The sequence below is a fragment of the Anguilla rostrata genome, chromosome 9, assembly GCF_018555375.3.
Source record: "Anguilla rostrata isolate EN2019 chromosome 9, ASM1855537v3, whole genome shotgun sequence".
Taxonomy (NCBI): Eukaryota; Metazoa; Chordata; class Actinopteri; order Anguilliformes; family Anguillidae; genus Anguilla; species Anguilla rostrata.
Genome location: NC_057941.1, coordinates 3233023 through 3257624, shown reverse-complemented (window position 1 = coordinate 3257624; position 24602 = coordinate 3233023). Strand labels below are relative to the sequence as shown.

General features: G+C 41.9%; 2 protein-coding genes across 5 annotated transcripts in view; one reads left to right on the top strand and one right to left on the bottom strand.

Moving 5' to 3' along the window:
- Nucleotides 1-11515: 11515 nt before the first annotated feature.
- Nucleotides 11516-23681, bottom strand: LOC135262692 (organic cation/carnitine transporter 2-like). The gene is made up of 10 exons (XM_064349832.1): nt 23028-23681; nt 21188-21291; nt 20633-20787; nt 19869-20040; nt 18478-18604; nt 16651-16748; nt 16279-16493; nt 15257-15439; nt 12094-12229; nt 11516-11880 (listed from the first exon to the last, which is right to left on the bottom strand). Exons 1-10 carry the CDS (start codon nt 23424-23426, stop codon nt 11808-11810), a joined length of 1662 nt encoding a protein of 553 aa, XP_064205902.1. The 5' UTR covers nt 23427-23681; the 3' UTR covers nt 11516-11807.
- Nucleotides 13847-24602, top strand: part of LOC135262690 (organic cation/carnitine transporter 2-like) — a 40158-nt gene continuing 29402 nt past the window's right edge. For all 4 annotated transcript variants that reach the window (XM_064349830.1, XM_064349826.1, XM_064349827.1 and 1 more), the window contains exon 1: nt 13847-14455. The gene's annotated coding sequence lies outside the window, so the exon portion shown is untranslated. The remainder of the gene's footprint in view (nt 14456-24602) is intronic.

Genomic DNA, 24602 nt, shown 5'->3' with positions numbered 1-24602 from the left:
AAGATTAATTGCATTTGAGTGTCACAAATCTCTTTAATATTAGTAATGTTCGTTAAAAGCATAAGACTTGTTTTAAATGTAAACATCAGGGGCAGCATTTAGTTTAGTGCAAACTGTTCCCTCCAGTTTTATCCATTTAATTTCAGAAATCCTCCGTAAGTTCAGTAAGAAGACCCCCATCACTTTTATATTCTTTTCTTGCAAATGAGATCTTCTTGGACGCGGTGAAAAGGGAGGGTAACTTTAGAAGCTTTCGGTTTGTTTAAAGGACGAATGTCAAGGACGCCGGACAGCCAGGATTTACGATGCGCTGTAATGGCTTCTCTCTTAATCAGAAGCGGAGAGAAGAAGGGGACTCTTTCAGACCCCATTAAACACATTTTAGCGATGGCCCTCTTTCTGCTCACGGCCAGCCCTACTGCTGCCGCGATGGCTTTGTCCACAGACCCAACAAATGCGTTCGGGAACAACGGCTGTTTAATTGGAAGGATTCTGTCAGCAGTATACCACCGCAGATACCAGGAGCATGCCCAGTAGAATGTCTGAGTGTTAATAAAGCACTTAACAGATAACATTTGGCTCCACATTCCAGAGTGGGACCAAATGGTATCTGTTAAAAGAGTTAAATTAACCCTGTTAAGACTTGAATGAACACTGGATGTTTTACTGCGTGGCAAACAGTGAGTGACCTGTTCAAATGGGTGTTAGGTTTTCCAAACCTGTGATGAGCATGTTGCTGGTGCATGTACGTGGTAGAGCAGTGCCCCTTTGACAGAAAACTAAACAGAGCTGCCGTGGAACTCTGTATCCTTCGTGGAACTCTGTATCCCTGTGGAACTCTGTATCCCTCGTGGAACTCTGTATCCCTTGTGGAACTCTGTATCCCCTGTGGAACTCTGTATCCCTTGTGGAACTCTATATCCCTCGTGGAACTCTATATCCCCTGTGGACCTCAGTATCCCTGTGGAACTCAGTATCCCTGTGGAACTCTGTATCCATGGAACTCTGTATCCCTCGTGGAACTCAGTATCCCTCTTGGAACTCTGTATCCTTTGAGGAATTTCCTCAGTGAATCCTCCGTTTTTGTTCAGCTTAGAGTTCCCCCCAAATGCACACACCACAGGTTCCCTTTCCTCTCAGAAAAGGGCTCTGGAATTTTTGACCTTCCTTTTATTTTTTAAATTTTCTGACCCTGAGATGTCCAATGCCTTCATAAGATTTGACCAAACAAAAATATCATCCATGAAAGAAATACCAGTGTCTTTTTTTATTGAGTTTCATCCGAACCCAGTATATTGGTCTCTCAACTGTCTCACAACTCAGAACTACAGCTGGGCCGTCTAGTTTACGTTCTGCTAGGACAGATGTTCACTTAAATGCAAAATAAAAGGGGGCTGCAGAAATTTGGCCGATTCTCATGTTTCACAAGCTGCGGAATAATTACTGCAGGCAGCTGTATCAGATAAGAAGGTTGCCTTTCACTCAGTGTGAAAGGCTGTCGGCCCATTGTGTTTACTGTAGTGGGCTGTCAGACTGGCAGTTTCCCAAAAGCCCTGAAAGCCAGGCCTCAAACCCATTATTTCTTCCAAGAGGGGCTCTCGCTGTTCTGCATCTGCACAGACCTTTCGCTTCTGTCAGGTTTGATTTGTGGCCGTTAGGCTTGGAGATTGCTCTTGAAAAAAGAAAAAAAGAAAAACCCTGAGGTTAAGTTGTCCGTGTGCTGGGCGGCTGTGGCATTAAAACCATTCTGAGGTAGATAACAGACACAGGCTGAACTGAGTACTTCAAAGTCAAATGTTATACCGTGTATGGGTACAATATGTTTACTACATATTACTATTATCATTGTCATTGTTGCTGCTGCAATAATAATAATAATAATAATAATCTCATGCCCTGGACATTGGCAAATCAGTTTTGGGCTAAGTGGTTAACTATGACTGCCTGGTCACAACAGCAGTACAGAACTGACTTAGTCTTACCAAGGAAGAAAAGGAAGAGGAGGAGGAGGAGAAGAAAAAGATGAAGAAGAAGAAGCAGTTAGATGTCGATTGGTCCTGCCATTTATTTTTCAGGTCACAGGAAAAAAAAAAAAGTTGTACAGTGGAGAGTTAACCTAACACTGCTGTCAGTTCATATTACAGTACCTTACAGCATTACAGCCAACACAACACGTTGAAAAGGGCACTGTCGGATATCTGGTCTTTAGATCGTCACCTTTGAGAACCGGACAATATAATTTGATCTGGCAAACTTGCTCTGCGTGACCATAGGAACCCGTCTGCGAGATTCCTCCCCCATACATGCCCCCCCACCCCCCCAAATCTCTCCCAGAGGAAACATTCTCGGAGCAATAAAGCCACACTACAGGTCTTATCTCTGTGCAAACCTGTGTCCTGGAGTTTCCTCTCGTCTGAAAGTTTAATTGCTTTATGACCTTCTGTGGGGAACCACAGACCCAGAGATCAGCGAATGCCCTTTCAAAGAGAATGTTCCTCTTGGTTAAGTCTCTTAAGGTAGTCTGTGATATTTAAGTGAAATCACTGCATGAAAATCTTAATGGCTGCATAGATAATGGTTGTTGAGACCTAGTGGTCGAAATCTACATTGTCAGGGAAACCATTCCAGATTCAAGAGGAAGCCAACACGGTTTGATTGGTTTCGTTACCTGGAAAACAACTCGCCTGAAGATGGAGAGTACAACTGGCTGGCTTTAACTATTATTTGTCCACTAAAATCACCCCCCTTGTCAGTAGCAATGTAATTAATAATTGATATCTCTGATAATAACTTAAATGAAATCAATTTACTTTACATGTTGGGTAAGTAAGAGGTTTTAACTGTTGATGCGCTTGTGTTTGGTATTCAGAGTGCTGGACATCAAACGAGGGTGTTATGTGTTAAAACTCTGAGGAGACGAGAACGAGATACTCATTTTGACATTGACTATTTTTATGCTTCTTACTGTCTTGCCATTGATTTCACCTCAAAAGCTCTCAAATGATAAATGAAAAATTCTTTATATTTTTCATACACTCATATCTTGAACCTACTTATTTGAAAAAAAAAAAAATTCTACATAATATGTTCACTGTGTGAACTAAACTGTGTTCTTGGCTAGAAATAGCTGTACAAAATAAGTATTGTACCTTACTGAACCTGTGTTTAGCAGTTGTCTATGACCATGAAATGCACTTTTTGTACGTCGCTTTGGATAAAAGCGTCTGCCAAACAAATGTAATGTAATGCAATGTAAAATAATAATCATTTAAGCAATAGAAAAAAGTTTCTGTGGTGCCTGGGCTGATTTCCTTCTTCAGTCATATCTCACAAATTAATGAGATTGGGAAAGGGAGTGGGTATGCGCAGGGGAGTACTCCAGGCCGAATCTGCCCTCGAGTTCAAATGACTAGAGAAACAGAGGGAGGACAAAAGATTAGCAAAGTTCAGTCAGCCAAAAAAAGCAGGGCAGAGTAGGCTATCGACAGCGTTGACGTTCGGCAATTCCCTGCTGGGATATTTTCTACTGCGCCGCAGGAATCGACCTGGAGAGGTTGTTTTCAAGGTCAGCTGACATGGTCCAACTATTATTTTATAGTAGGCCTAGCTTCCGTGCCTTTCCAGGACCTGCACCGTAAAAGAACAAATTCTAAATAACATTTAAGCATAGGCCTACAATTAAACAGTTAACACAATTTAAGAAATGTAACAAATTCATGTGAATTAATTACTTCATCCCTTTAGATATGATGCCTAGCTGAAACTTCCAAAAGCCTGTAGGCAATAATATGCAGTTGGCGTGGGCTAGACAGACATGAATATTAGCGACACAGATGCTGGCTTTAAGCAGTACTTTCTAAATATTATTTATTATAGGGTGAGATAATGTTTTGAATTAAGTCCAGTCAGTCTCCGCGAGCATGAAGAAAAACTCTGAGTGATGGAAGCAGGAAGACGTCAGTCAGCGAGCAAGGGACCGGAGATCTCTCTCTCTCTCTTTCTCTCTGGAAACAATGGGCTGACAGGGCAAATCGCGGTCTCTCGCCACTGTTTTCCCCGTTACCTAGCAACCGCGCGAGAAGCGCTACTCCCGTAGGTGCCGAAATCGACGCGATAAAGCCAGGACCGCCGCCGTGCTCCGTTGTCGTTCAGCCGTGCCAAGTGCGTCGGTTTCTTTTTGGAGAGAAAAATAGCGTCGGTGTAGTCCGTGGAGAGGTCGATTCGAGGGCTCCCACAGCTGGGAGTTTTTTTTTTTTTTTAAACCTTTTCCTTTTTTTATTACAGGGTAGCGTGTGGAATTCATCTGCCATCGATATTATGCTTCTTACTTCTCCATTCTTTTCAGAACCATGTCCACTTGGCAAAATAACTGGACTGTATGGTCAGCCGGGATACTGGGAGATTAGTCCCAAAAGTAACAATGTCTGGCGAGTCTGCCTATAATTCAATCAGCTATTTATTTGTGATAAGATGATCTTTGTTCTGAGGTATTCAAGTTTATAGTTTTTTTATTCTATTTCCCTACAAACATTAATCAGGATTTTGAGCGACTTTTTAAAATTATAGTTCATTTATAGCTTATCAGGCTCTCCAGTAGTGACCACACCAATTCACGGGATGAAAAAATGTTCATGCATTTCCAAGAGAGTGCGTATCTTTCCGAACGCTACTCGTTAAATGACGTGGGTGGTTTAATTAATGCTTCAGCTAATATGACACAATCCCCCAGGCATCCGCAGATGTGCCGGGTTTTCCTGAAGCCGGTTTTGAGTAAAACCACATCTATGCATTAAAGCAGTTAGAAGCATGACGTCACTCTCTGCCTGCAGTAAATGGCCGTGGCGCTAGGGGAGTTAAAATATTTAAATGAAAGAAGACTTGCCTTGAAAAGAGTTCGTTTTAAGGATCCACAGACTTCTGTGTTCCAGTTTGTAATCTGGCCTCTATTTCAAGGGCAAGTATGTGGCACAACGGACAGGGCTGTGCTGCTGACTGGTAGCCCAGGAAAATTCTGGAAGCTTTCCTGGGGAGCAGGAAAAAGTGTGGAGTCAGAGGGAGCCTCCTTCACCTGCTCCGACAGGTGCTTGGCACAGCGACACCTGTTGGTGGCTGGAGGCATTTAAATTTTTTTACACACTGACCGGTGCAAATGAGCCACAGGTGCCCAATATATCCCAAAATACTGTCCAGAGAGAGGACTGTGAGATTTTATCCATTATTGATATTAATCCCCTTGTGCAGCAGTTAAAGCCTCCTCCCCCCACCCCCACCCCGGTCTGCACTGCTCTATCGGCAGTGTTTTGGGGAGCGGGGGTGGGGGGGATTTACTGCTTTTCATCATGGATGCAAGGCATAGCCTTCAAGGGTAAAACACCCTTTTTATGTGGTTGCCTGAAAGAATAAATCAATTAACTCACGTCCCACCAGTCCCTCCTGCAAGCTGTAAATCCAAAAAGCATAGCCATGTGTGTGCGTGTGTGTGTGTGTGTGTGTGTACTCAAGACTTTTATTTTAAGAATAACACATCTATTTATGGCTTGAAGTTGCACAAGGACACAATTTAGACCTGGAAAAGGTCTTAAGTGAAAACAATGAGGTTTCTGTAGGGAAAGTCGGTGAGCCTGGGTTTACTGCCTGCGGAGTCACAAAGGTATACCATTTACAAAGTGTTATGAGTGGACTCACAGACTCTTGCTGTTCAGCCAGCAAAAAATAAATAAATAAATAAATGAATGAAACTAAGGAATTCCCTCCTATAGCGAGAGCCCCTCATTCACCATCATAGCAACTTTAATATTATTTTGGCCAGACAAAAAAAAAAAAACAACGACTTTTTTTCTGCCCTGTAGTAAGCAGTGGGTCGCTTTCATCGGAAAGAGGAATCCAGGGGAATCCTCCGACTTCAGTGAGACGTTTCTTCTGTTTTTCGTCGGAGCATAGATTGTTCCAGAATGAGAGACCCCCCCCCCCCCAACTCCCGTCGTGCTGAGTCAGAGGAGGCGGTGTATGGGGAGCGCAAAGACACGGCCTATTTTGGACAAGGCGAGCAGGGGAATATGGTTTAGATTAACAACAGTCTCTTGGAAATGAAAAAAAAAAAAAAAAAAAGACAAGAGTGTTTCCATGAGTCCCGTAGGATGGGGGAGGGGGGGAGGCTAAAAATAAATCAAGTCCATTGCATATTAAAAGCAAAGGCAAAGTTTCCCCATCAATCTCGCTTGAGTGCTGTTGGCAAACAAATTTGGGACGTTGCAGAACAAGCTCTTAAACACCCTGCCCCCAGTTCAGATTACTCGTAGATCCTGCTGTTAGAGAGGGACAGAGGGGGGGGGGGAAGACATGAACATCTGTATCCCTCAGTTATAGGAACACATTAGGAATTGGGGTTCGTTCAGAACTCTGAAATGTTGAAAACTGAAAGTCGAATTACAATAATTTAATTTGAGTCATATAACGGTTATTTGCATTCCTCCCATTCGCTGCTGTAACTCTGTGAGTTAATATAGGGAGTACTCAGGCAAGCTGCAAGTGGGGGCCTCACAAAACGCGTCCACTTTCCTGAAAGACACAGAGCATTGCCTACCAGTACTAAGATTCAACAATCACCGCATCTTTTGACAGCTGCCGGCCAAAAAGGTGCCCTTCTATTAATCAAGAAAAGTGTTCTAGAAGGATCCTTCTATTCCCGAATACAGCCGAGATGATTTTCCACATCAACGCCCAACTTGTTTTGGCCTTCATGAGCCTGTAGGGCTATGTTTACGCTACAGGGGGGAACGGTGGAGATGTCTATAAGCCAAAACCGTCCGAGAGAAATAGTGCGGGGCAGCTGATGTGACAGATGGCGTCTTCGCTGTTATTGTTCGACCATTTGGCCCGCATCACACACTGGGCAGATGCGCGGTGTTGAGTTACTGCAGAGTGCGCCGTACGCCGACGCGACGGGTGGGAACGGGGGGGGAACGGGGGGGGGGGGGGCTGACGACGAGACGGCCTTCCTACTCAGGGGCTAAGCTCTTTGTTTACCATCATCAGCTCGAGGGTTGTCATGGAGATCCGTGATTCTCCGCAGCTGTTTTTCAACAGTCGTCCTTTTTCTTCCTCGCCGTTCCAGGGACGCTGAACAATTCGGACACAGATCCGAAGCTTCCGACGTTTTTTGTCCTGACGCAATGGCAGCTTTGAGGAAATGTGCCCGTCCGTTGGAAGCTCTAAGATCACGGACTGCGAACAAGACCTCTGCTGTTTCGCAGTCTCTGCGTTTTTTTCGATGAGGACTTCAAAAAAAAAGTAACTTGCAGAACATTAAAGTGGAACACAATTCATGAGCAACCGCCGACAAATGCGTGTAACGTGACGGGTAGGACACTAGGACCCTGCTTACGAGATTCCCTCAGGTGTTCTGTCATTAGGTTAACATTAGGTTAGGTCAACATGTCAGATTATTTAGCGTCAGGGATGCGAACGGATCTGTTTGGCTTGCCATGTCTTTGGCTTGTGTAGCCTGAAAAAATACAACTGTGCATCCAGCTATGACATCAGTGGCGAGTGACTACTGGTTGTAGATATCTTGAGTTCTAAGTGCAAGCTTGGACCTTAAAACAACTAGGTGTGCAGTGGTAAGAGTCGAAGAGGATTGCCAGGTTAACCTGAATGCAGTTTATTGTTCAGTGTCTTCAGTTACATTGTACAATGGTGCAAAATGTGAGTGGTGAAATGGCTATACGCACCTTCATCTGTGCAGGAGGCCGTGTTGACAAGTCTCCCCGACTTGCACTCCTCTCCTCAAATACAAGGAAAAACCCCATGTCATCAAATAAAGACACAATCATGACAAATCAGTACTACGGTTAATTCTGCTTGTGCCACCTCTGTAAGGATATCACTTTGTGATGCTGAGACACCAACTTGTTCCCCATGACATCACCTTTCCAACAATACAAAACATGATCATACCGTATTATGGAGAACCTAGGTTTTACATAATGCTGATTCAATCGTATGTTTTGCAACTGAGCACTGTCTCTTGATGACACTTGCTGACTCCCTGTCAGCACAGTAAACAGTCTGTTTTCTTTTGGGGTCTGATAAGAGGCAGACTTCTGTGAATTGGCCTACAGAGGTGTTTGGCCAATAACATTAATCCAGCGACACTGAAGCATAGACTGATGAGGAACTACTGCAATCGTTCAGAAACATAAGGGAAATGAAAGTGGCCATACAATTAATTATCCATTACTTCCATCCATCCATCCATCCATTATCTATACCCACTTATCTTGAGCAGGGCCGCGGGGGGTGCTGGAGCCCATCCCAGTGTGCAGTGGGCAAGAGGCAGGAATACACCCTGCACAGGCCGCCAATCTATCTAGCCATTACTTGTTCGTGATAAATAATACCTGCCAGCAAAGTAATAAATACCTTTTCATGTATTTTTTTAGGAGCTGGGTGAACTTTATGATATTTTTATTAAAACTAACTTTAGTCTGACAGAATGACTTTAAGATTTGGGACAGTTCACTGAGTTTGACTCAGTAAAGAAATACAGGCCCTTTGTGCCACTTTCTTCACACCCCCATTGCCAGACAATAGTCAAGGGTCGATACCCAAGTGTGAATATGTCTGTCTCTCCTCTGGCCCGCTATTTAGCATTACTTTACAGGCATTTAGCAGACACTCTTATTCAGAGCGACTTACACGACTTTTACATAGCATTTCACATTGTATCCATACAGCTGGATATATATTGAAGCAATTCAGGTTAAGTACCTTGCTCAAGGGTACAACGGTAGTGTCCTACCCAGGCATTGAACTTATGACCTTTCGGTTACAAGCCCAGTTCCTTACCCACTGTGCTACACTTCTGCCCCGACTGAATGATGGAGGAGGGGAGGAGGGACATTATTCTCTGATTCTTATTCTTATTCTCACTGCAGGAAAAAAAAATCCAATGAAATTACAATTGCAAATGAAATGTAGTTAAGATCATTTCACTTGCTTTCTTGCAAATTTATGAGCAAATAAAACATTTTTAAAGTTTATTCAGTCTCAATTTCAGTGAAAAACCGAAAATGTGCTGGAGGCGTTTTCGCCGTGGAGTTCTAAACCTGTAATTTCTGTACAATGAGACTTTAAGCTTTTTTTTTTTGTCTTTCTGCAAGTAGGGACAACGCTAAACGATCCTGACATTTGTAAACAACCCGCTCCCTGTCCTTGATAAATCATGGTCTTCCCAGTCTCCAGCGAGGTCTCGAGAGTCTACTGGTGATCGGCCACCCTGTCTCCATCAACAAGGTCATACAGCTCTCTTATTGGACCGCCTCACGGCCGTGTGGGGAGTGAAGGGGGGGGGAGCATGAGTTGACGCTGTTTTAGGGATCACATCAGCCAGGAAGTTTCTACACTCCATGACCTTGTGTGAAAAATAACACTGTTGACCATCCCTGAGCTCAAGAGGACTGAATAGCAATGTGCTGACTGCTCATTTCACAACAATGTAGCCACTTCATATCAAAAGGTCGACCTCTCTTGCGTCACATGACCGGGCCTTAAGAATGGCTTCTCTAAAAAAAAAAAAATCTGCCGAACCTTCTTTATTTGTAGAGGATATGAAGGAGCCCAACCATTTTAAATAGTTTTTTTTTCTTGACAATAGGAATATGTAAATAGTAAATGGACTGCATTTATATAGCACTTTTATCCGAAGCACTTTACAATTGATGCCTCTCATTCGTCAGAGCAGTTAGGGATTAGGTGTCTTGCTCAAGGACACTTTGACATGCCCAGGGTGGGGTTTGAACCAGCAACCCTCCGACTGTCAGAGAATCGGTCTTACCTCCTGAGCTATGTCGCCCCCATATGTGGAATGTGTGTTAGAAATATTAACCATCTGGTTTCTCTGACTGTATGTTATACTGTCATTTCACTTCACTAATGTGATTTTACCCAGCCCATATGCTTCCCAGTAGCATTCACAGAGTGTCACTGAACATAGATTTTTTTTTTTGCCTGTGTGGACAAACTCTCCTTTTGGTTTTGTCCCATTGTGTTAATTTCTAAAAGAATCGGAAAGAGAAATCAATTGTGTTTATGACATTAGCCAATCAGATTTAAGCATTTTAACGGTTATGGAGAACACGTGTTTTCAGTGAGGTATCAGTGCCCCGACTATAGGCGAAATTCCCCCTCAGATTCCAGCAGCTATGGAACCATTAAAAGCACTATAAATGCTATGCTGTGGAGTCCTTCTCTGTGATAACCTGAAGTCAGAAACATATCCTTTCGAACAACGCAAAGTTGATTCCATGCGCCGTTTTGTTCTAAAATGTATCACCTGAAATTCTTAACGCAACACAGGCGTGAGCTGCGATGCCAAGCACTGCAGCGAGGGGCGCTATAAGCATGTAACAGTAGGATGAGGCCAGTCTTCTTCCATTTGTGCTTTCTTCCACTCAGTCTTTCATAGCTGTCCTGGATCGCCCCCTTGAGGACTCCGAGGTTTATTACTTCTGTAGGGACCAAGCGGCCAAAACCAGACTTCGTTTTTGAAGCTCATTTCCTGGTCTTGTTGTTCCTGGTTGCTCACTAGCGCCACTACGGTTGGCTCCAATATAAGTGTTTTAATATCCGGTTTCCATGTAAGTCTACGGTACAAATGCGGTCAAAATACAAAGTCAGTAATTTTTTCTCATGAGAACAAATAGTCACAATATGTGTATTTTATTCGTCTTATGACTGTCCATGGGTCGATTTCATGATTTATTGTGTCATTTGGGCACTGTTATAATATTTGTTGTGGACCAATGAGGTACAGTTTGCGTCACTTCCTGATTACTGCAGAGGACTAAGCTACAGTAAGGGCTACAGTCTATGGTCACTGGGGTGGGAGGTGGCGCCTCTTGGCCTTGACATTGCGGCTCCGACCACGGTCCACCTGTGCGAAGTCAGAAAATGCAGGCATCCCATTTCGTAGTGATTTCATTATGGCGTGTGCTATTTACAGCTGCACTAGACGACCATAAAATAATTCTCCTCTTAGGTTTTTCGGTAGCCGAGTCATTTTTACTATTTCCTTTAGCCTACTTAACCAAATAATTAGTTGGCAGAAAGCGTAATCAGCTTGCTATATTTGGTAGTCCAGTAGCCTATGCTAAAACAGTTCGCAACTTCGGCTACCAAGCCATTTGACTAGCTAGCTAACCCTAAACTGCAAATATTCAATCTGTCAAACGTGTTTGACGGCTTGTCAGTCATGTACATTCCGTAAATGTCTACCTGGGCCATGCTTCACGCATGTGACAAAGCTACTATAATCCCGATTTTCTACTTCTGGGGCATCGGACTAAAGTCTTGTGTATTTTGAAATACATGTTACATATTTTAAAATGTATTGCTTGTATTTAGTTTACTTAATTGGTTATAATTGGTTTTAATCCATCTTGATATAAAGTCACACATGTTCCAGAACTGTTTTTCTGCCACATGATCTTTACGACCACATGACAAAGAAGAACCCTGTTTTTTTGTTAATGTTTATTGGATTATACTAATTTCAGCAACAGTGTGGGTGTACACATCCCTCTTGCATTTTATACAAGAACAACGATAACCCTTGTTTAATAAAACCCATGCAATAAACACCATAATGCACTCAGCACCGACCACAGCTTAATAAACAATATTATAAAAGCATACCAGGACAGTGTACAATTATTACCAATAAAACTGGTGCACAGATTGCTTGCCTGTGAAGTAATATCTAAATCTTTGTATAACCTAATATCCAGTATCTTAATGTAATCCAGTCATTACAACATTGAAGCATTCTGCTCTGCTGCAGTATCTCTGGTAACATTATTTGATGTTTGCCTCTTTTTACACCTGAGGAAATCAAAATGGGGGAGAGAAAAAGATTAAATACTGGAATTTTTCCTTAACTGGGCCAAATATCCAAATTGTAAAAGCACGAAAACCATACTCTCCATTTTACCGAACACAGAAACCATCGATTCAGCACACATTCGATCTCAGAGGGTGCTGGAGCACAGCGCTAACAGGTGAGGGAGCTGTGTTTGTGAGGTGGGGCTGTCGTACCTTTGAATAGACTGCATGTGATTGATGGTCTCAGGAAGAGGTAAACCATGGGTCTCAGGAAGCAGGATGCTAATCAACGCCCCCAAAATACTGAGGCTCCCCATTAACAAGTATGGCAAGGACTTGTAATAGGTTCCTGTATGACAGAGCAAAGGCACTGTCTCACCCAGTCAGGCAAGTAAAATACAACATACAAAATGGTCATTGAAAACTAGATTTAGAGTTTTGGAAGAAACTCCCAGTTTGCATGTGATTGCACTTTTGACTGTATACTGTGATGTACATCTATGCATTGTTAGGTGTGGTACTCCTATGGATAAGGTGCAAAATGGGTTTTCCCTACAGAAACACAAATGATGGAAAATGATGACCAGACAGACAGGCAGACAGACAGACAGACAGATAAACAGATAGATAGATAGATAGAATTACCAACAGCAGTCTTTTCAACAGGCTAATATGTTATCTGTCTGGTCAGCTCTGTCTTGCATTATACTAACTCACTGGACAAGTGATAAAGCTAGACTACTTAGATAGACTTTGTTGCAACAATTCACAAGTAGGCCTAGCTTATGGACTTATGGATAAGGTGCAAAATGGGTTTTCCCTACAGAAACACAAATGATAGAAAATTACGATCAGACAGACAGACAGACCAATAGATAGATAGATAGATAGATAGATAGATAGATAGATAGATAGATAGATAGATAGATAGATAGATAGATAGATAGATAGATAGATAGATAGATAGATAGAATTACCAACAGCAGTCTTTCCAACAGGCTAATATATTATCTGTCTGGTCAGCTCTGTCTTGCATTATACTAACTCACTGGTAGATAAGGCTAGACTACTTAGATAGACATTGTTGCAACAACTTACAAGTAGGCCTAGCTTAGCATTTTTGTGGTCATTGGTGCAGTATTAAGTTTGGAAATATGAATGTAAGGTAGTTATGCCTACTGGTAGCTAGTTGCATAACCACCTAGACTATAGCCTATGTTATGTATTATACTGTATTATCTGCAAGGTTATCTCTGTCCTGCATTAGTTTGACGAGAGATACAGCTCAAGGCCAAGCTGATCGCCTTCTCTAGAACTATCAGTAAGGGATACATAATACGTTTTTCTCAAGGGTTACGTAATCAACGGCTCTGGTTACATCGTAAGAAGTTGTAGAATCAGAGTGACGTCGATCTGTCAACTTCCAGAGGACAGTGAATGCGTTTAGGATTAACCATAGCAACGTCACCACGGTTAATACCAAAAACCAATATCTAACGTTAAATATGCGGATAAAAATAGTTAAATCGGGCTAATATTGTAGTTGCAACACGTTGCATCTAGCTAAGCTTTTTGTGGGAAGATGTGTAGTATTACATTCGGAAATATTTACATAGACTAGTAGCCTAAACGTTAAGACACTAGTTATGTAGACTATTCTAACGTTAGACTAGAGTACAGTCAAGCGGACTGATAACACTTGACGATACCGATTGCTAAAAGCGCTTTTCATATATCAATACGGTAATCCTATTTTTGAAACTTACGTTGTCAGTCTAGCACCATTACAAGTTGGTATTTGATTATTATTAAATAAGCTTGGTAGGCTACTTCGCTTCAAAAACAAAGAAGTCGCCCCTTCAATTTTTTCTGTGTGTCCTATTGGCTTAAAAAGAATAACGTCTATCCTGATTGGCTGAAAAAGGTCAGATTTGGAGTACTGTTAGCAGGGTAATGCATACGAAATGAATGGGATCAGTTCATTTACGATGGCGTTTTTGCATCGTTAATCGCTAGAATTAACTGTCATTCGTATCATTAAGATATTGAATAGCATATATCCATGGGCGTAGGAGCCATTATAACTGAGGGGAACGTGCCCCCCCCCCCCCACTTTTTAGAAACCCTTATTTTGTAGGCAGGGCGCAGTGGTTGCTACCGCGATTCAGTTTGGTGTGTAGGAAAGGCCACGATAGGGCCGAGAGACTGTCCAGTCCAGCCAGAATGTAGACCTTTTGCCAATGAATGATTAACATTGCAGTTCACCAATCCCTGCTTAGAGGCGGTTGGTATAAACGACTTCCTCCGGCGACGGGCATCTAGCTCCGACATTGTCTGCAATGTATAGCTATGGCGAAAAAAACTTCAGCTTCTATAGGTGGTTAAAAACTGCTGTTGCTGGGGAACTTGCAAAACTTGACACGCGCTATACTTAACGTTTGGAAGAGGTCGAGTTATTTTTATTCCATTCCCAACGCCGAAGACAAACTTGGAGGAAAAGTGTCTGTTGTGGATAAAACGTGGACACATGCAGTCAATACATCAGACAAATAGAGCTAGCTACATTTGCATGAAGGTAAGCTATATTCTGGCAATTAATAACATTAGATAATATGTGTGCACAAGCGAGTGTTTGCTGTTCCCGATCTTGCATAATGAGCACTGAGCAAGTTGACTTTTATCAGGAGAAAATGAGTAGACTATAACGTGTAGCTTATGTGTTTGTATATATGTAGCCTGCCTGCATTGAGTATGTGTGTGCGTGTGTTAAAAAATATATATATATATATATTATTGGGCTATTCCCCCCCAATTTTAAATCTGTCAACATATCCACTCATCTAAGGCAGCAACCACTGTCCACTTAGCTCATTTAGCCAGCTAACTCCTCCACTCGTTGTTGTAATTCAAAGGAGTATCAGTATTCATTCCTGACATAAGCACCTATAAGATTATGCTTTGACTGAAATATGAACAACTGATATTGTGAGGAAAAAGTGGGTAGTAATGCGCTGGTCTCTAATGAGGGAAAATTAGCCTCACAGCAGAAGTGGAAAATTAAGGTTCAGGAAGTAAATGTTCTCCCCAGTATTATGTTCCAGTAACCTGGATTTTCTCTTGCGCACAGTTCCTCAGCCATGTGGTAGAACTCATTAGTGAAATAAGCTGGCTGAGTTAATGGGTGGAAGAAACACATTGCAGGACTTTTATTTTTTGACCCCTGCACTTTCCACCTCTGTGAGAGTACGGGAGGGTCAACAAGTGTCTAACAGGTGAAGAACTAGGAAGAGGTGGAAGAGATATGCTTATTGGGAGGGGCATTGATGAAAGTGGGGTGCTGACAGAAAGAGGGGAGTTGCTATCGAGACTCACTGACCCAGATAGACAAAGTAGGGTGCAGCAATGCTCCCCAGCCGAGCCGCCATGGAGCAGGCGCACACGGCGGTGTTCCTCAGGACTGTGGGGTACAGCTCCACCGAGAAGGCATACACGATAGTGAAAGCCACTGTGATCCCAAATTTTCCCACCATCTCCAGAGCAGTAGATAATGAACTTAAATCTGTCAAGTAAAGAGTGACAATAACAATCCAAACCTGTCATGAGGGAAGTCTCATATATGAGGAGTTGAGGACATAATGAACATACTGAGACATCAATGGGGTACGAGGTTTGTTTGACAGCAGAGCTTGAACAATATTTGAATAACAATTTCAGTTTAAATATTTTGCTTGTATTTTCTTCTGTTGAAATACAATTTGTATATTTAGTTGAAGTCGTGAACCTAAACCTAACCTATAGTGTCAATAATCTGTCAATTAACTATCAGATAGAAAATAAAACCAGCAGTACTGCTGGCCTGAATAGTAAGATTTCAGTATCTGAGATGCTAAACCAAGGTTATTAAAGATCTTGTGGAGTTGGGGTGAAATTACCATACAACTGGCTTTCTACATCTGGTCACTTAATCATCCCTCATATCTTAGTGACTATACAATCCCTTGCATTCCCTGCCCATTTTGTCACACATTCATCCATCCATCCATTATCTATACCTCCTTATCCCAGCATGCATTGGGCAAGAGGCAGGAATACAACCTGGACATTCTCTCACTGGGCACACACACCATTCACTCATGCGCTCATATCTAAGGGCAATTTAGACTCTCCAGTTAACCTAACCTGCATGACTTTGGTCTGTGGGAGGAAACTGGAGTACCTGGTGGAAACCCACACAGCTACAGGGAAACATGCAAACTCCACACAGAAAGGCCCCGGCTGGGATTTGAACCAAGGATATTTTGATACATATATAATTTCTTATTGATCACTGACGTTTGTTATTGGAGATTCAAAAAACAATGGTTTCTGTTTATCTGACTCCCTCTTGGTGAGACCTACCTCTTGGTATGAGCTGAGCTAATAGTAGTACAGCTCCACCGATAAACAGCATGGCAAAGAGACACAACCGCCTTGAGCAAGAGCGAAATAGGGCCCATGACAACATGTAGGCTGGGACTTCAACAGCCGCCGAGAGGAAACAGTTCAGATAGCGATCCCCATACAAATTGGAGGTGTTCAATGATACGGCAAAGTACCCGATTGAGATGATCACCCTGGAAAGATGGGGAAGGAGAATTCGTTAAGGGATTTCAGCCGTCAGTCTTCAACATTTGGATAAAAGTAGGTCAACATTAAAGCGAATCGATTGCTCTTGGCTTTGAGCTGCCTCACGTGTTTTGCGTTATTAGGTCAGGGTTTCATGACACTCACCACACGGAGCTCAGCATGATTGTGATCCAGCGGATGTTGTTGGACTTCACAAGATCACAGATGGTGTGGCGTTTAAATTTTTCCATATCGTTTTCTACCTATGGCAACACATGTCACAATAAACGTATTTGCTTTAACCACAGTAACCCAGTTCAACTCAGTCCAAAGCAATACAGACTATGTAAACTATACAACATCTGTGCACTTGTGGGGCTGATTTGAGTAAATGGAGTACAGAGAAGTAACATTTATCATTACATGGAGACTGAGGTTCTCATTCGCGTACAGTCAGAACTTATCCATATCTGTGTTGAAGAGACCTTATGTGAGAACTGTGAGAAGGACAGCCAGTCTAGCATAAGGCCGTTAGCCTGTCTTGACAATCATTGGCAGGCAGCCTCAAGCTTTGCAGAACTGTGCCCACAAGCACCTGGACTCGGGCCTGAGCACATCATCACCATCAACTATTAAGGTTCATTCAGTGTTTGCTTTCACTTATGTCAATAGAAAACATTACAACTTGGTCTGCTTACCCTAGGAACTGCACTCAGGGAAGGAACTTGGCAATGACTTCCAAGTGCAACTGTGTTTTTTATGGAATGAATAGAATGACATGCATTGAACTGTAATTTAAATCATTTTAAGTGAACTATATATGAAAGTCCCTTCTGGAACTCAGTGGATAATAATGTTATGTATGCTTGATTGACAATGCGAACAGTTCACATTACATAAAAGCACATTACGCCTCAGTGAGCACCTGCACTGTGCAGTGTGTAACCCAACTTAATTAGTGGTAATTCCTCAGATGTCTACACAGCAGTGAACATAATCAAGTCGACCCTGCGCTGTGACCCATATATCCTATTTCCTTGTTTGTGTTCTGTTTAAACTGTACAAAGAACTTGCCTTTCTCTAACAAGCAACACAGTAAATGAAACATTTGTCATTTATTCTGTGAAGATGTGATAACTGTTAAATTATGTGTTGCACCTTATATGGTTTTGTATTAGATTATTTGCATGAGACTGTCTCAAATGGAAGGAAGCTGCACTAGAAGGCAGCATTCGAAGGCATCATTTTCACAATTTTGTCCTTCCAAGGCATATCCCAAAGCAAAGTCATCAAAAAATGAATTCTTCTAAGGCATTTTATTTCATTAAATTTTAAGGCAGCATATTCAACATGTAGGATATCCCATAGGTCTTGATTACTTCAGGCATCTTAGTTCTTCCGTTAGAATAATGTCAACTGAAAATGATCTAACCAAACATAGATCAGGATAGCCACATCAATAAAAGAACTACAACCACCAACACGGGACCACCACCAACATCACCAGCAGGCTGGGCAGTAGGATCTACCAATCACCAGCGGTGAAAAATATGACCTGGGAAACACTCGGTCCAACTCTGCATCAATAGATGCAGCGGATAATGGAAGAATGGGAAACATCGCCTTTCACTGGTAGAATTAACAGAAGTGGATTAAGTAGGTCTATATTAACATTAACAAAGATTCTGTCTTTGGCAAGTCCTGCTGGCATTTTGGAGATACTGGTGGGAGAGAAAGATTTGAAATATGGGATGCTGTAATCGAGAATACTACAACTCTAAAATAATGTAATTGTCCAAACATGGGAACATACTGAAAACATTTTTAAAAGGGACGTCTATTTTATTATGGAACGTCTACATAGACCTTAGTTTGGAGACCCCCTGAGCTCTACAACCAAAATGAAAATGAAATTTTAAAGGGTCCTGTGATGGAATACAGTCAATTCCAATTGTGGAGACATTTGTATGGTAAAGGTAAAATTAGGAGAACCTGGAGAGGTGCAAAGATGACCTCCGGGGCTGTGATTCCATTCTTCCGGGCAGCACCTCTCAAAATGGCCTCTGCCTCCTCCACCCGGCCCTGAGAGAGAAGCCACCGGGGGGACTCCGGGACTAACCTGTCCCAACACAAAGTCAGCCTGCATTGGAGGGGGATTTTCAAGGTGTGGTTCTGTAAGGGTATTGAAGGAAAATGCCTGCAGTTCCACTCCTTGAGTTGAGAGTCTAGAGCTTATTTAAAATCAGCATTGGGAGAACTCACCGACTAGGTGGCAAGAATATAACATCAGACTGCGTGTACTTTGGTTTTAATTGTACTGGACTCGATTAACATATGAATACATTTGAAACGGCTAAGGACTACTGACATGTCAAAGCTGTTTGAAGTAAAATTTCGTAGTGCTAGGCTATATATCTTCTGAAAATAATGAGCAGAATTCAAAAACAGTTACATCGCTGTAACCGGTTACACAACCCCCAATTGCTGTTCATTGTACTGCACGTTTATCATCAGAACACTGCCTCGTAACAAAGCCAGCTATCAATGGTTGGACACTTGCAGTCTGTGGTTATGGTTTTGATCAGATGCTTTCCTTTTAAATGGGAGTGCACTGTTGTTGTTGACTTCTGGTTTGGTAACTTAGTGTTCCACAATTTGAATTTCGCCTTCTTTGTCATTCATTTTCCCAAAGAAGTTCCTTGTGGAACTTTTACCTTGCTGTGCCATTCTTTCCATGTCTTAGCTAGGGTCCAGCAGTATTTCAATAGTAATGCAGTGTAGGGCATTTAAATACCCACCAGATGGCAGTGTGGACCATATACTGATTACCCCTTACACAGTAGGCTACCATAGTATATAGCTCCATATCTGTGGTTCTGTACACCATGTAAAAAGATAGACTATGCAGCCTTGGGATGCTATTCAGAGGTTTGGATGTGCGTGACCTAGTGGAATATTAGAAAATTCTAACTTGCCCCTATCAGACAGTAGGTCTGCTTTAGGCACCCAGGAAAATGTGGGGGAGGGAGAGGCAGACTCCCCCTTGAACAGGCAGTCACAACTAGAGCTTATATGCGTCACATTGTCCTGTTCCCAAAATTAAAACTAATAAAATACAAATGCAACGGCGTGTAACAGAATTCTCCCACAACAGTTTGACAAAACAAAGACTGGTCCGCTGCTTAGTTCTGTTCAAAAGACACTGAAATTCTTTGAATGCAATGCTTCTTTCTGAGAAGAGCGTTTGTATTCCGAGAGTAACAAATTCTCAAATGACTCAGATTCTCAAGATTCACCTGAATGGCATGTGCGTTCAGTATATATTTACATGCAAAAGCCGTGCTGTGATTCTTGAACTACAGGGGTATATCGCACACACTTACCTCCAAACGGGGAAAAAGAAAACTCCTGGGACCGCTATGGCGACCACCAGCATTCTCCAGTCTCTGATGAAGAAGGCCATCAGGGGAAGCATCATGTAGCCGAAGGCAAAAAAGATGCACACTCCCGCAGTGGAGAATATGACCCGAATGCGTGCACTCAAAATTTCTGTTCCTATGGACAAGATTTAAAGAGACCAGGAAGACAATTTCAGAGAAGATATAAGCAGCCTCTTGTGTACATGCATCGCTGAAACAAAGCCAAGGGGTAATGTGAACATTAATAAGCTCGTATAATGTTTTTAAACGGATCACCCCTAATTTTGAAATGCGAGTGTTGTGTGAGGAATGACCTCTATCCCACCCAGTCCCAATGAGCAAATGCACTTACTGCACCTGTAAACCAGTGTGAATATTTTACACACTGCAGGCTCTGCGGGACTACACCACAGGCACCTCATTTATCAAACTTAAAATCTCATTCAGACTGGAGCGTATGATCAAGTCACAGGATTCATAAATCAATTATCCTGTAAATGTGCACACAAGCTCAAGTTCCTGCCCCTTCAGGTAAAGAAATGCTTCCCTGTGCTCTCCCAAATTAATAGTCAGTAAAGCTGGGCATTACTAATTGGTGGAGGGAGCCATGTAAAAATGTTGTAGACAAAATGACTGCCAGATGGGAAAATATTTCACAATTATATAGCAGTTTAGTTGGCAAACAACATATACTGTTGATGGAAATGGCAGCACAGACTCATAATTACCTAGCACAAACGCTGCGACGTAGTTAGAAATTAGTCCTAAACCAACGACAAAGAAAAGCGCGGAGAACATAAGCCAGGACGTGGAGAAAATCTGGAAGAACGTGAACGCTGTCTGAACCCCCATTGTTGCAAACAGAACGATTTTCCTCCCAAACCTAAAAAAACATGCACACGTAAAAACAGTCAAAACAGTCTTAGGGAGAACGCACATTGTAACTATTTTCAAGTATTCCCTTTATTCAGAGAATACTTCCAACGTATACTGAAACGTGTTCGGCACTTTAAAAGGCTCTTTTTTGTTTTTGTTCCAAGATTTTCTAAGAACTTGAAAATACCTAGATATGAAACTAGTCTAAAGGGCATGACAGGTTTCCATTTACTAGAAAGATGAGAAAGATTAACTTGTGAGACTGGGTGTGTCCAATAGAGATAGTGAGTGAGTGTTACATTACATTACAGGCATTTAGCAGATGCTCTTATCCAGAGCGACATACAACAAGTGCATTAGTTCAAGGTGCAGAGGTGCAAAAGAAACACACTAGAGTGAAGTGTTACCTGTCAGACAGTTGTCCAGAAAGGAAGGATCCAGTTAACACTCCAAAGAAATACATGGAGCTGGTCATGGGGACCTTCCACGCATCATTACACACCAGATCCCACTGAGGAGATGGCACATGTTTACTGCACAAGTTAGACACTTACTACATGTTGTTATGCTTTTCATTTAATTAGTGAAAACACTTGTGCTGGCAATGTGCAGTGACAATGTAGGATTATTTTGGACAGTACTTTTTGCAACTAGGTTTGGGCACTGTGGTAGTAAAGCTTTTGCCTACTTTGGCTAAACTGCCAAAACAAATTTGATGCAATGGCCTGGCAATATGTAAGGTCTCAATGCCCACATTTCTGGATTTTCAGCGAATAAACCGTTGTAGATATTCCTGAGCACTTTTAATTTTTTTTTAAACCTTTGGTTGTCCAAAGAATCAGCTGGCTTTGTGACATATTTTAAGTAAATTACAGCCTACAGCAATTACACGGGAACTCAAAATCAGTGTTCTGTCCACCCACTGTAATATTACAAATGATAGTTTCCATTGACATTGTAAATTGGCATGGTCCTTATGTGTAGGTTTTAAAAAATGAAATTGGGGTTGAATGTATTGTAGCGTCATTATAAATGAATGGTAAAAACAAACTGAATCAGGTCATGTGTGTGGTAAAATACAATTTGGATCTGTAACTTAAGTAGTTTGGATGCTTAGTGGGCCAAGCAGCAAAACTTCTGGAATCTTAGTCTATTTCTTAGTCAAAATTGATAAGTCCTGCACTGTTTGATTTGGGGATATGAAGCCAAATCCAGATGATCACCCTGTGCATTGGCAACTCCATCCTGAGACTAACACTAAAGAATTGGCCCGGTTAAACCACAAGGACAGTGTTATGGAGCTAAACAAATTTTATAAAAGAAAATTTTCATTAAAATGCTATTTTTAGGAGACATTTGATATTTGCTACATTTATTTATGACTTTGAGGCCTTGGCCCCCTTAATTGCTGCTTGCAGCTATATTACGTTTTGTGTTTTGACGTGTCCATGAGTGAGCTTCATACTTACATACTTATACACATGAACCGTCAATCACATGCAATCACGTTTTGCTATCAAAATCGTACTGGCAGAAGACAACTGTACACATCAGGAGTTGTGTCGTCCTGAATCTATGCCTACACACAGCAAAGTACTAGTCTCATTTAGTAACCAGGTTTATATTTCCAATCACAGTTGGCTGGCAGCTGCTGAGGAAGGTGAACTCTGCTCAGCACCTGATTATAACCATCTAACCTGTCCAGATTTTTTTGACTGCGCACTTGTTTCTAACGTTTCACTTTTATATTATGACAAGATAAGCTCCTGTCACACAATGAACCGTTCGGTGTCAATTCAGCTCTTAACAGATAACATTCGGTCCCACATTCCAGAGTGACTTAGTAGATGTGTGCACTCGCAAAACCTGTCGTTCCTTTCAGCTAGAAGATAAAGTTCCATGGCGTCGGATATATTTGGGAAAGAAGCCGTAATTAACGGTTGGCAAGGCATGCAAAGAATGGTTTCGAACCTAAATGTGACTTCACTTAATGTAGCTTAGGTGTAGCTCTACTTTATTAAGTTATTTAGGAATTAATTAATGAATGAACGACTGCAAAGACAATATGCGATTAAGCAGGTGACAGTTACTACGATTCGTACTTTTCACTATATGGATATTAAATTTAAATCGAATAAAACGCGTTAGTATGCAAACTGCGGACAGCGAAACTACCCCATTCAAGAAATGCAATTCTGCGATGCCTTTTCAGAGATCGCTCAGCATAAGTTGCGTTTGTTGACTTACCTCGGACACGATAGTTGAAATATACATTTCTCTGTCGTATTCCCAACCATCCTTACAACTTTCTTGTTCTAGTTCTGTAATGTTCACGTCTACTCCAGGTACGTATCCATTGTCTGAAAGAAGTTTTATTACGTCCAGTTTGTATCGGGTGCATTTGCTATAGCGCATCACCCCATTTGCATCTTCCAGCGGAATAGAATGGTTTCTCCATTCGGCGCTAATATTGGCGTTTGAGGGTATTACGCAGTGGTGCGGTGGCGTGTCGGCGATGAATACCATAGACAAACCTGTCAATCCGTTGGGAATTACGCTCAAACAGAGGAGTAACGTGATCAGTTTTTGGAAAGGTCCCCATTCTCCCATAAATTTGATAAAGTCATCGTAGTCTGTCACGTGCATTGTAAATTAAAATGAGTCGGACAGAACAGAACTGAGATACTAAGTCCAGCAGCGGCTTTTATAACACCCTCTAGCAACAAGTTTATCGCTTTACAAGGGTGGCCAGAATTCAATCCTTGACCTGAACAGTCTGGTTTCTAAACCAGCGCTACCAGCCGGAGGCCAATTCTTTCCCGTAGTCTTGCATTAGTTAAGCATAATGTAAAGATGATCATCATTAATTGGACCAAGCAAAATATATCTAGGGTTCCTGCCCCAGGAATTGGAGTCCAATGACGCCCCTTATGAATTCTGTATAAACTGACTTAATTAGCAGCCACACCAGACGTTTCTGCTTGTTGAGCTGTGGAAAGCCATATGATTATGTGATAGGCACAGTGCGAACAACGTTTTCATTATATAATCACGTGTGCTTTTACATTGGTTTTTGAGTGACGCTTTACTTCAGTGTGTGATTTTACCTCACGTGTTTCGAATTGATCACGGTATCGCGTAGTGGGTAACATGAAACTGCATGAGAGTTTACTGGTTAATCTTAAACTCTGCTGGTTTACTATTAGACGACCGTGATGTTTATTCCATTGCACTTTGTGTTTTAGTACTTGGTCTACTGTTGTAATGTTTTAGGACTGTTGTGGTGTTTTTATCAATTGTCTTTCATTTGAATCCCCCCCAGAATACTAAGTTGCCGTGCGGTGTTTTGCAATGTACATCCTGTAAAATGTGTGTTTTGTTTCTCTTTGTTAATATGGGACACAGCACTGAGGGCTATTAAAATAATCTGTGTGATGTTTGGTTAAACCTTAATCCAAAGAGGGCTCCCACCTCTATGCAGTTAACTGGGAGTCGTGTGATTGGAGTACATTTGGGAACATGTAGTTGGGACTTCACACACTGTAACCACTAGCTACAATAACTGTTTTAGGCCTGTTTTTCATAAAGGCTGCTTTAGACTCTGGTGCGTGTAAATACTTTGTCAATTATTCCCCATTCACAGGGCATTGCTGCAAAAGAGCATGTGTGCTCAGTCAACCTACTCTGCATAAATAAACATTAATAAATTTTAAAAATTGTCATCAGAGCTTTAGTACTGTGCAGAACATTGTACCTGCACCTCTACAAAGGCTGTGCTCTCTGTCCTTCTGTTTAATCCTTCCACACAACATCTCCATCCCT

What these genes read in the sequence shown, in the direction of transcription:
- LOC135262692 (XM_064349832.1), bottom strand. Translation starts at nt 23,426, where the DNA reads ATGCACGTGACAGACTACGATGACTTTATCAAATTTATGGGAGAATGG. An exon ending in CGTCGCAGCGTTTGTGCTAG is followed by an intron (nt 20,041 to 20,632) that starts GTAATTATGAGT and finishes TCTTGTCCATAG; the next exon opens with GAACAGAAATTTTGAGTGCA. An exon ending in AGCTCAGCTCATACCAAGAG is followed by an intron (nt 15,440 to 16,278) that starts GTAGGTCTCACC and finishes TTTACTTGACAG; the next exon opens with ATTTAAGTTCATTATCTACT.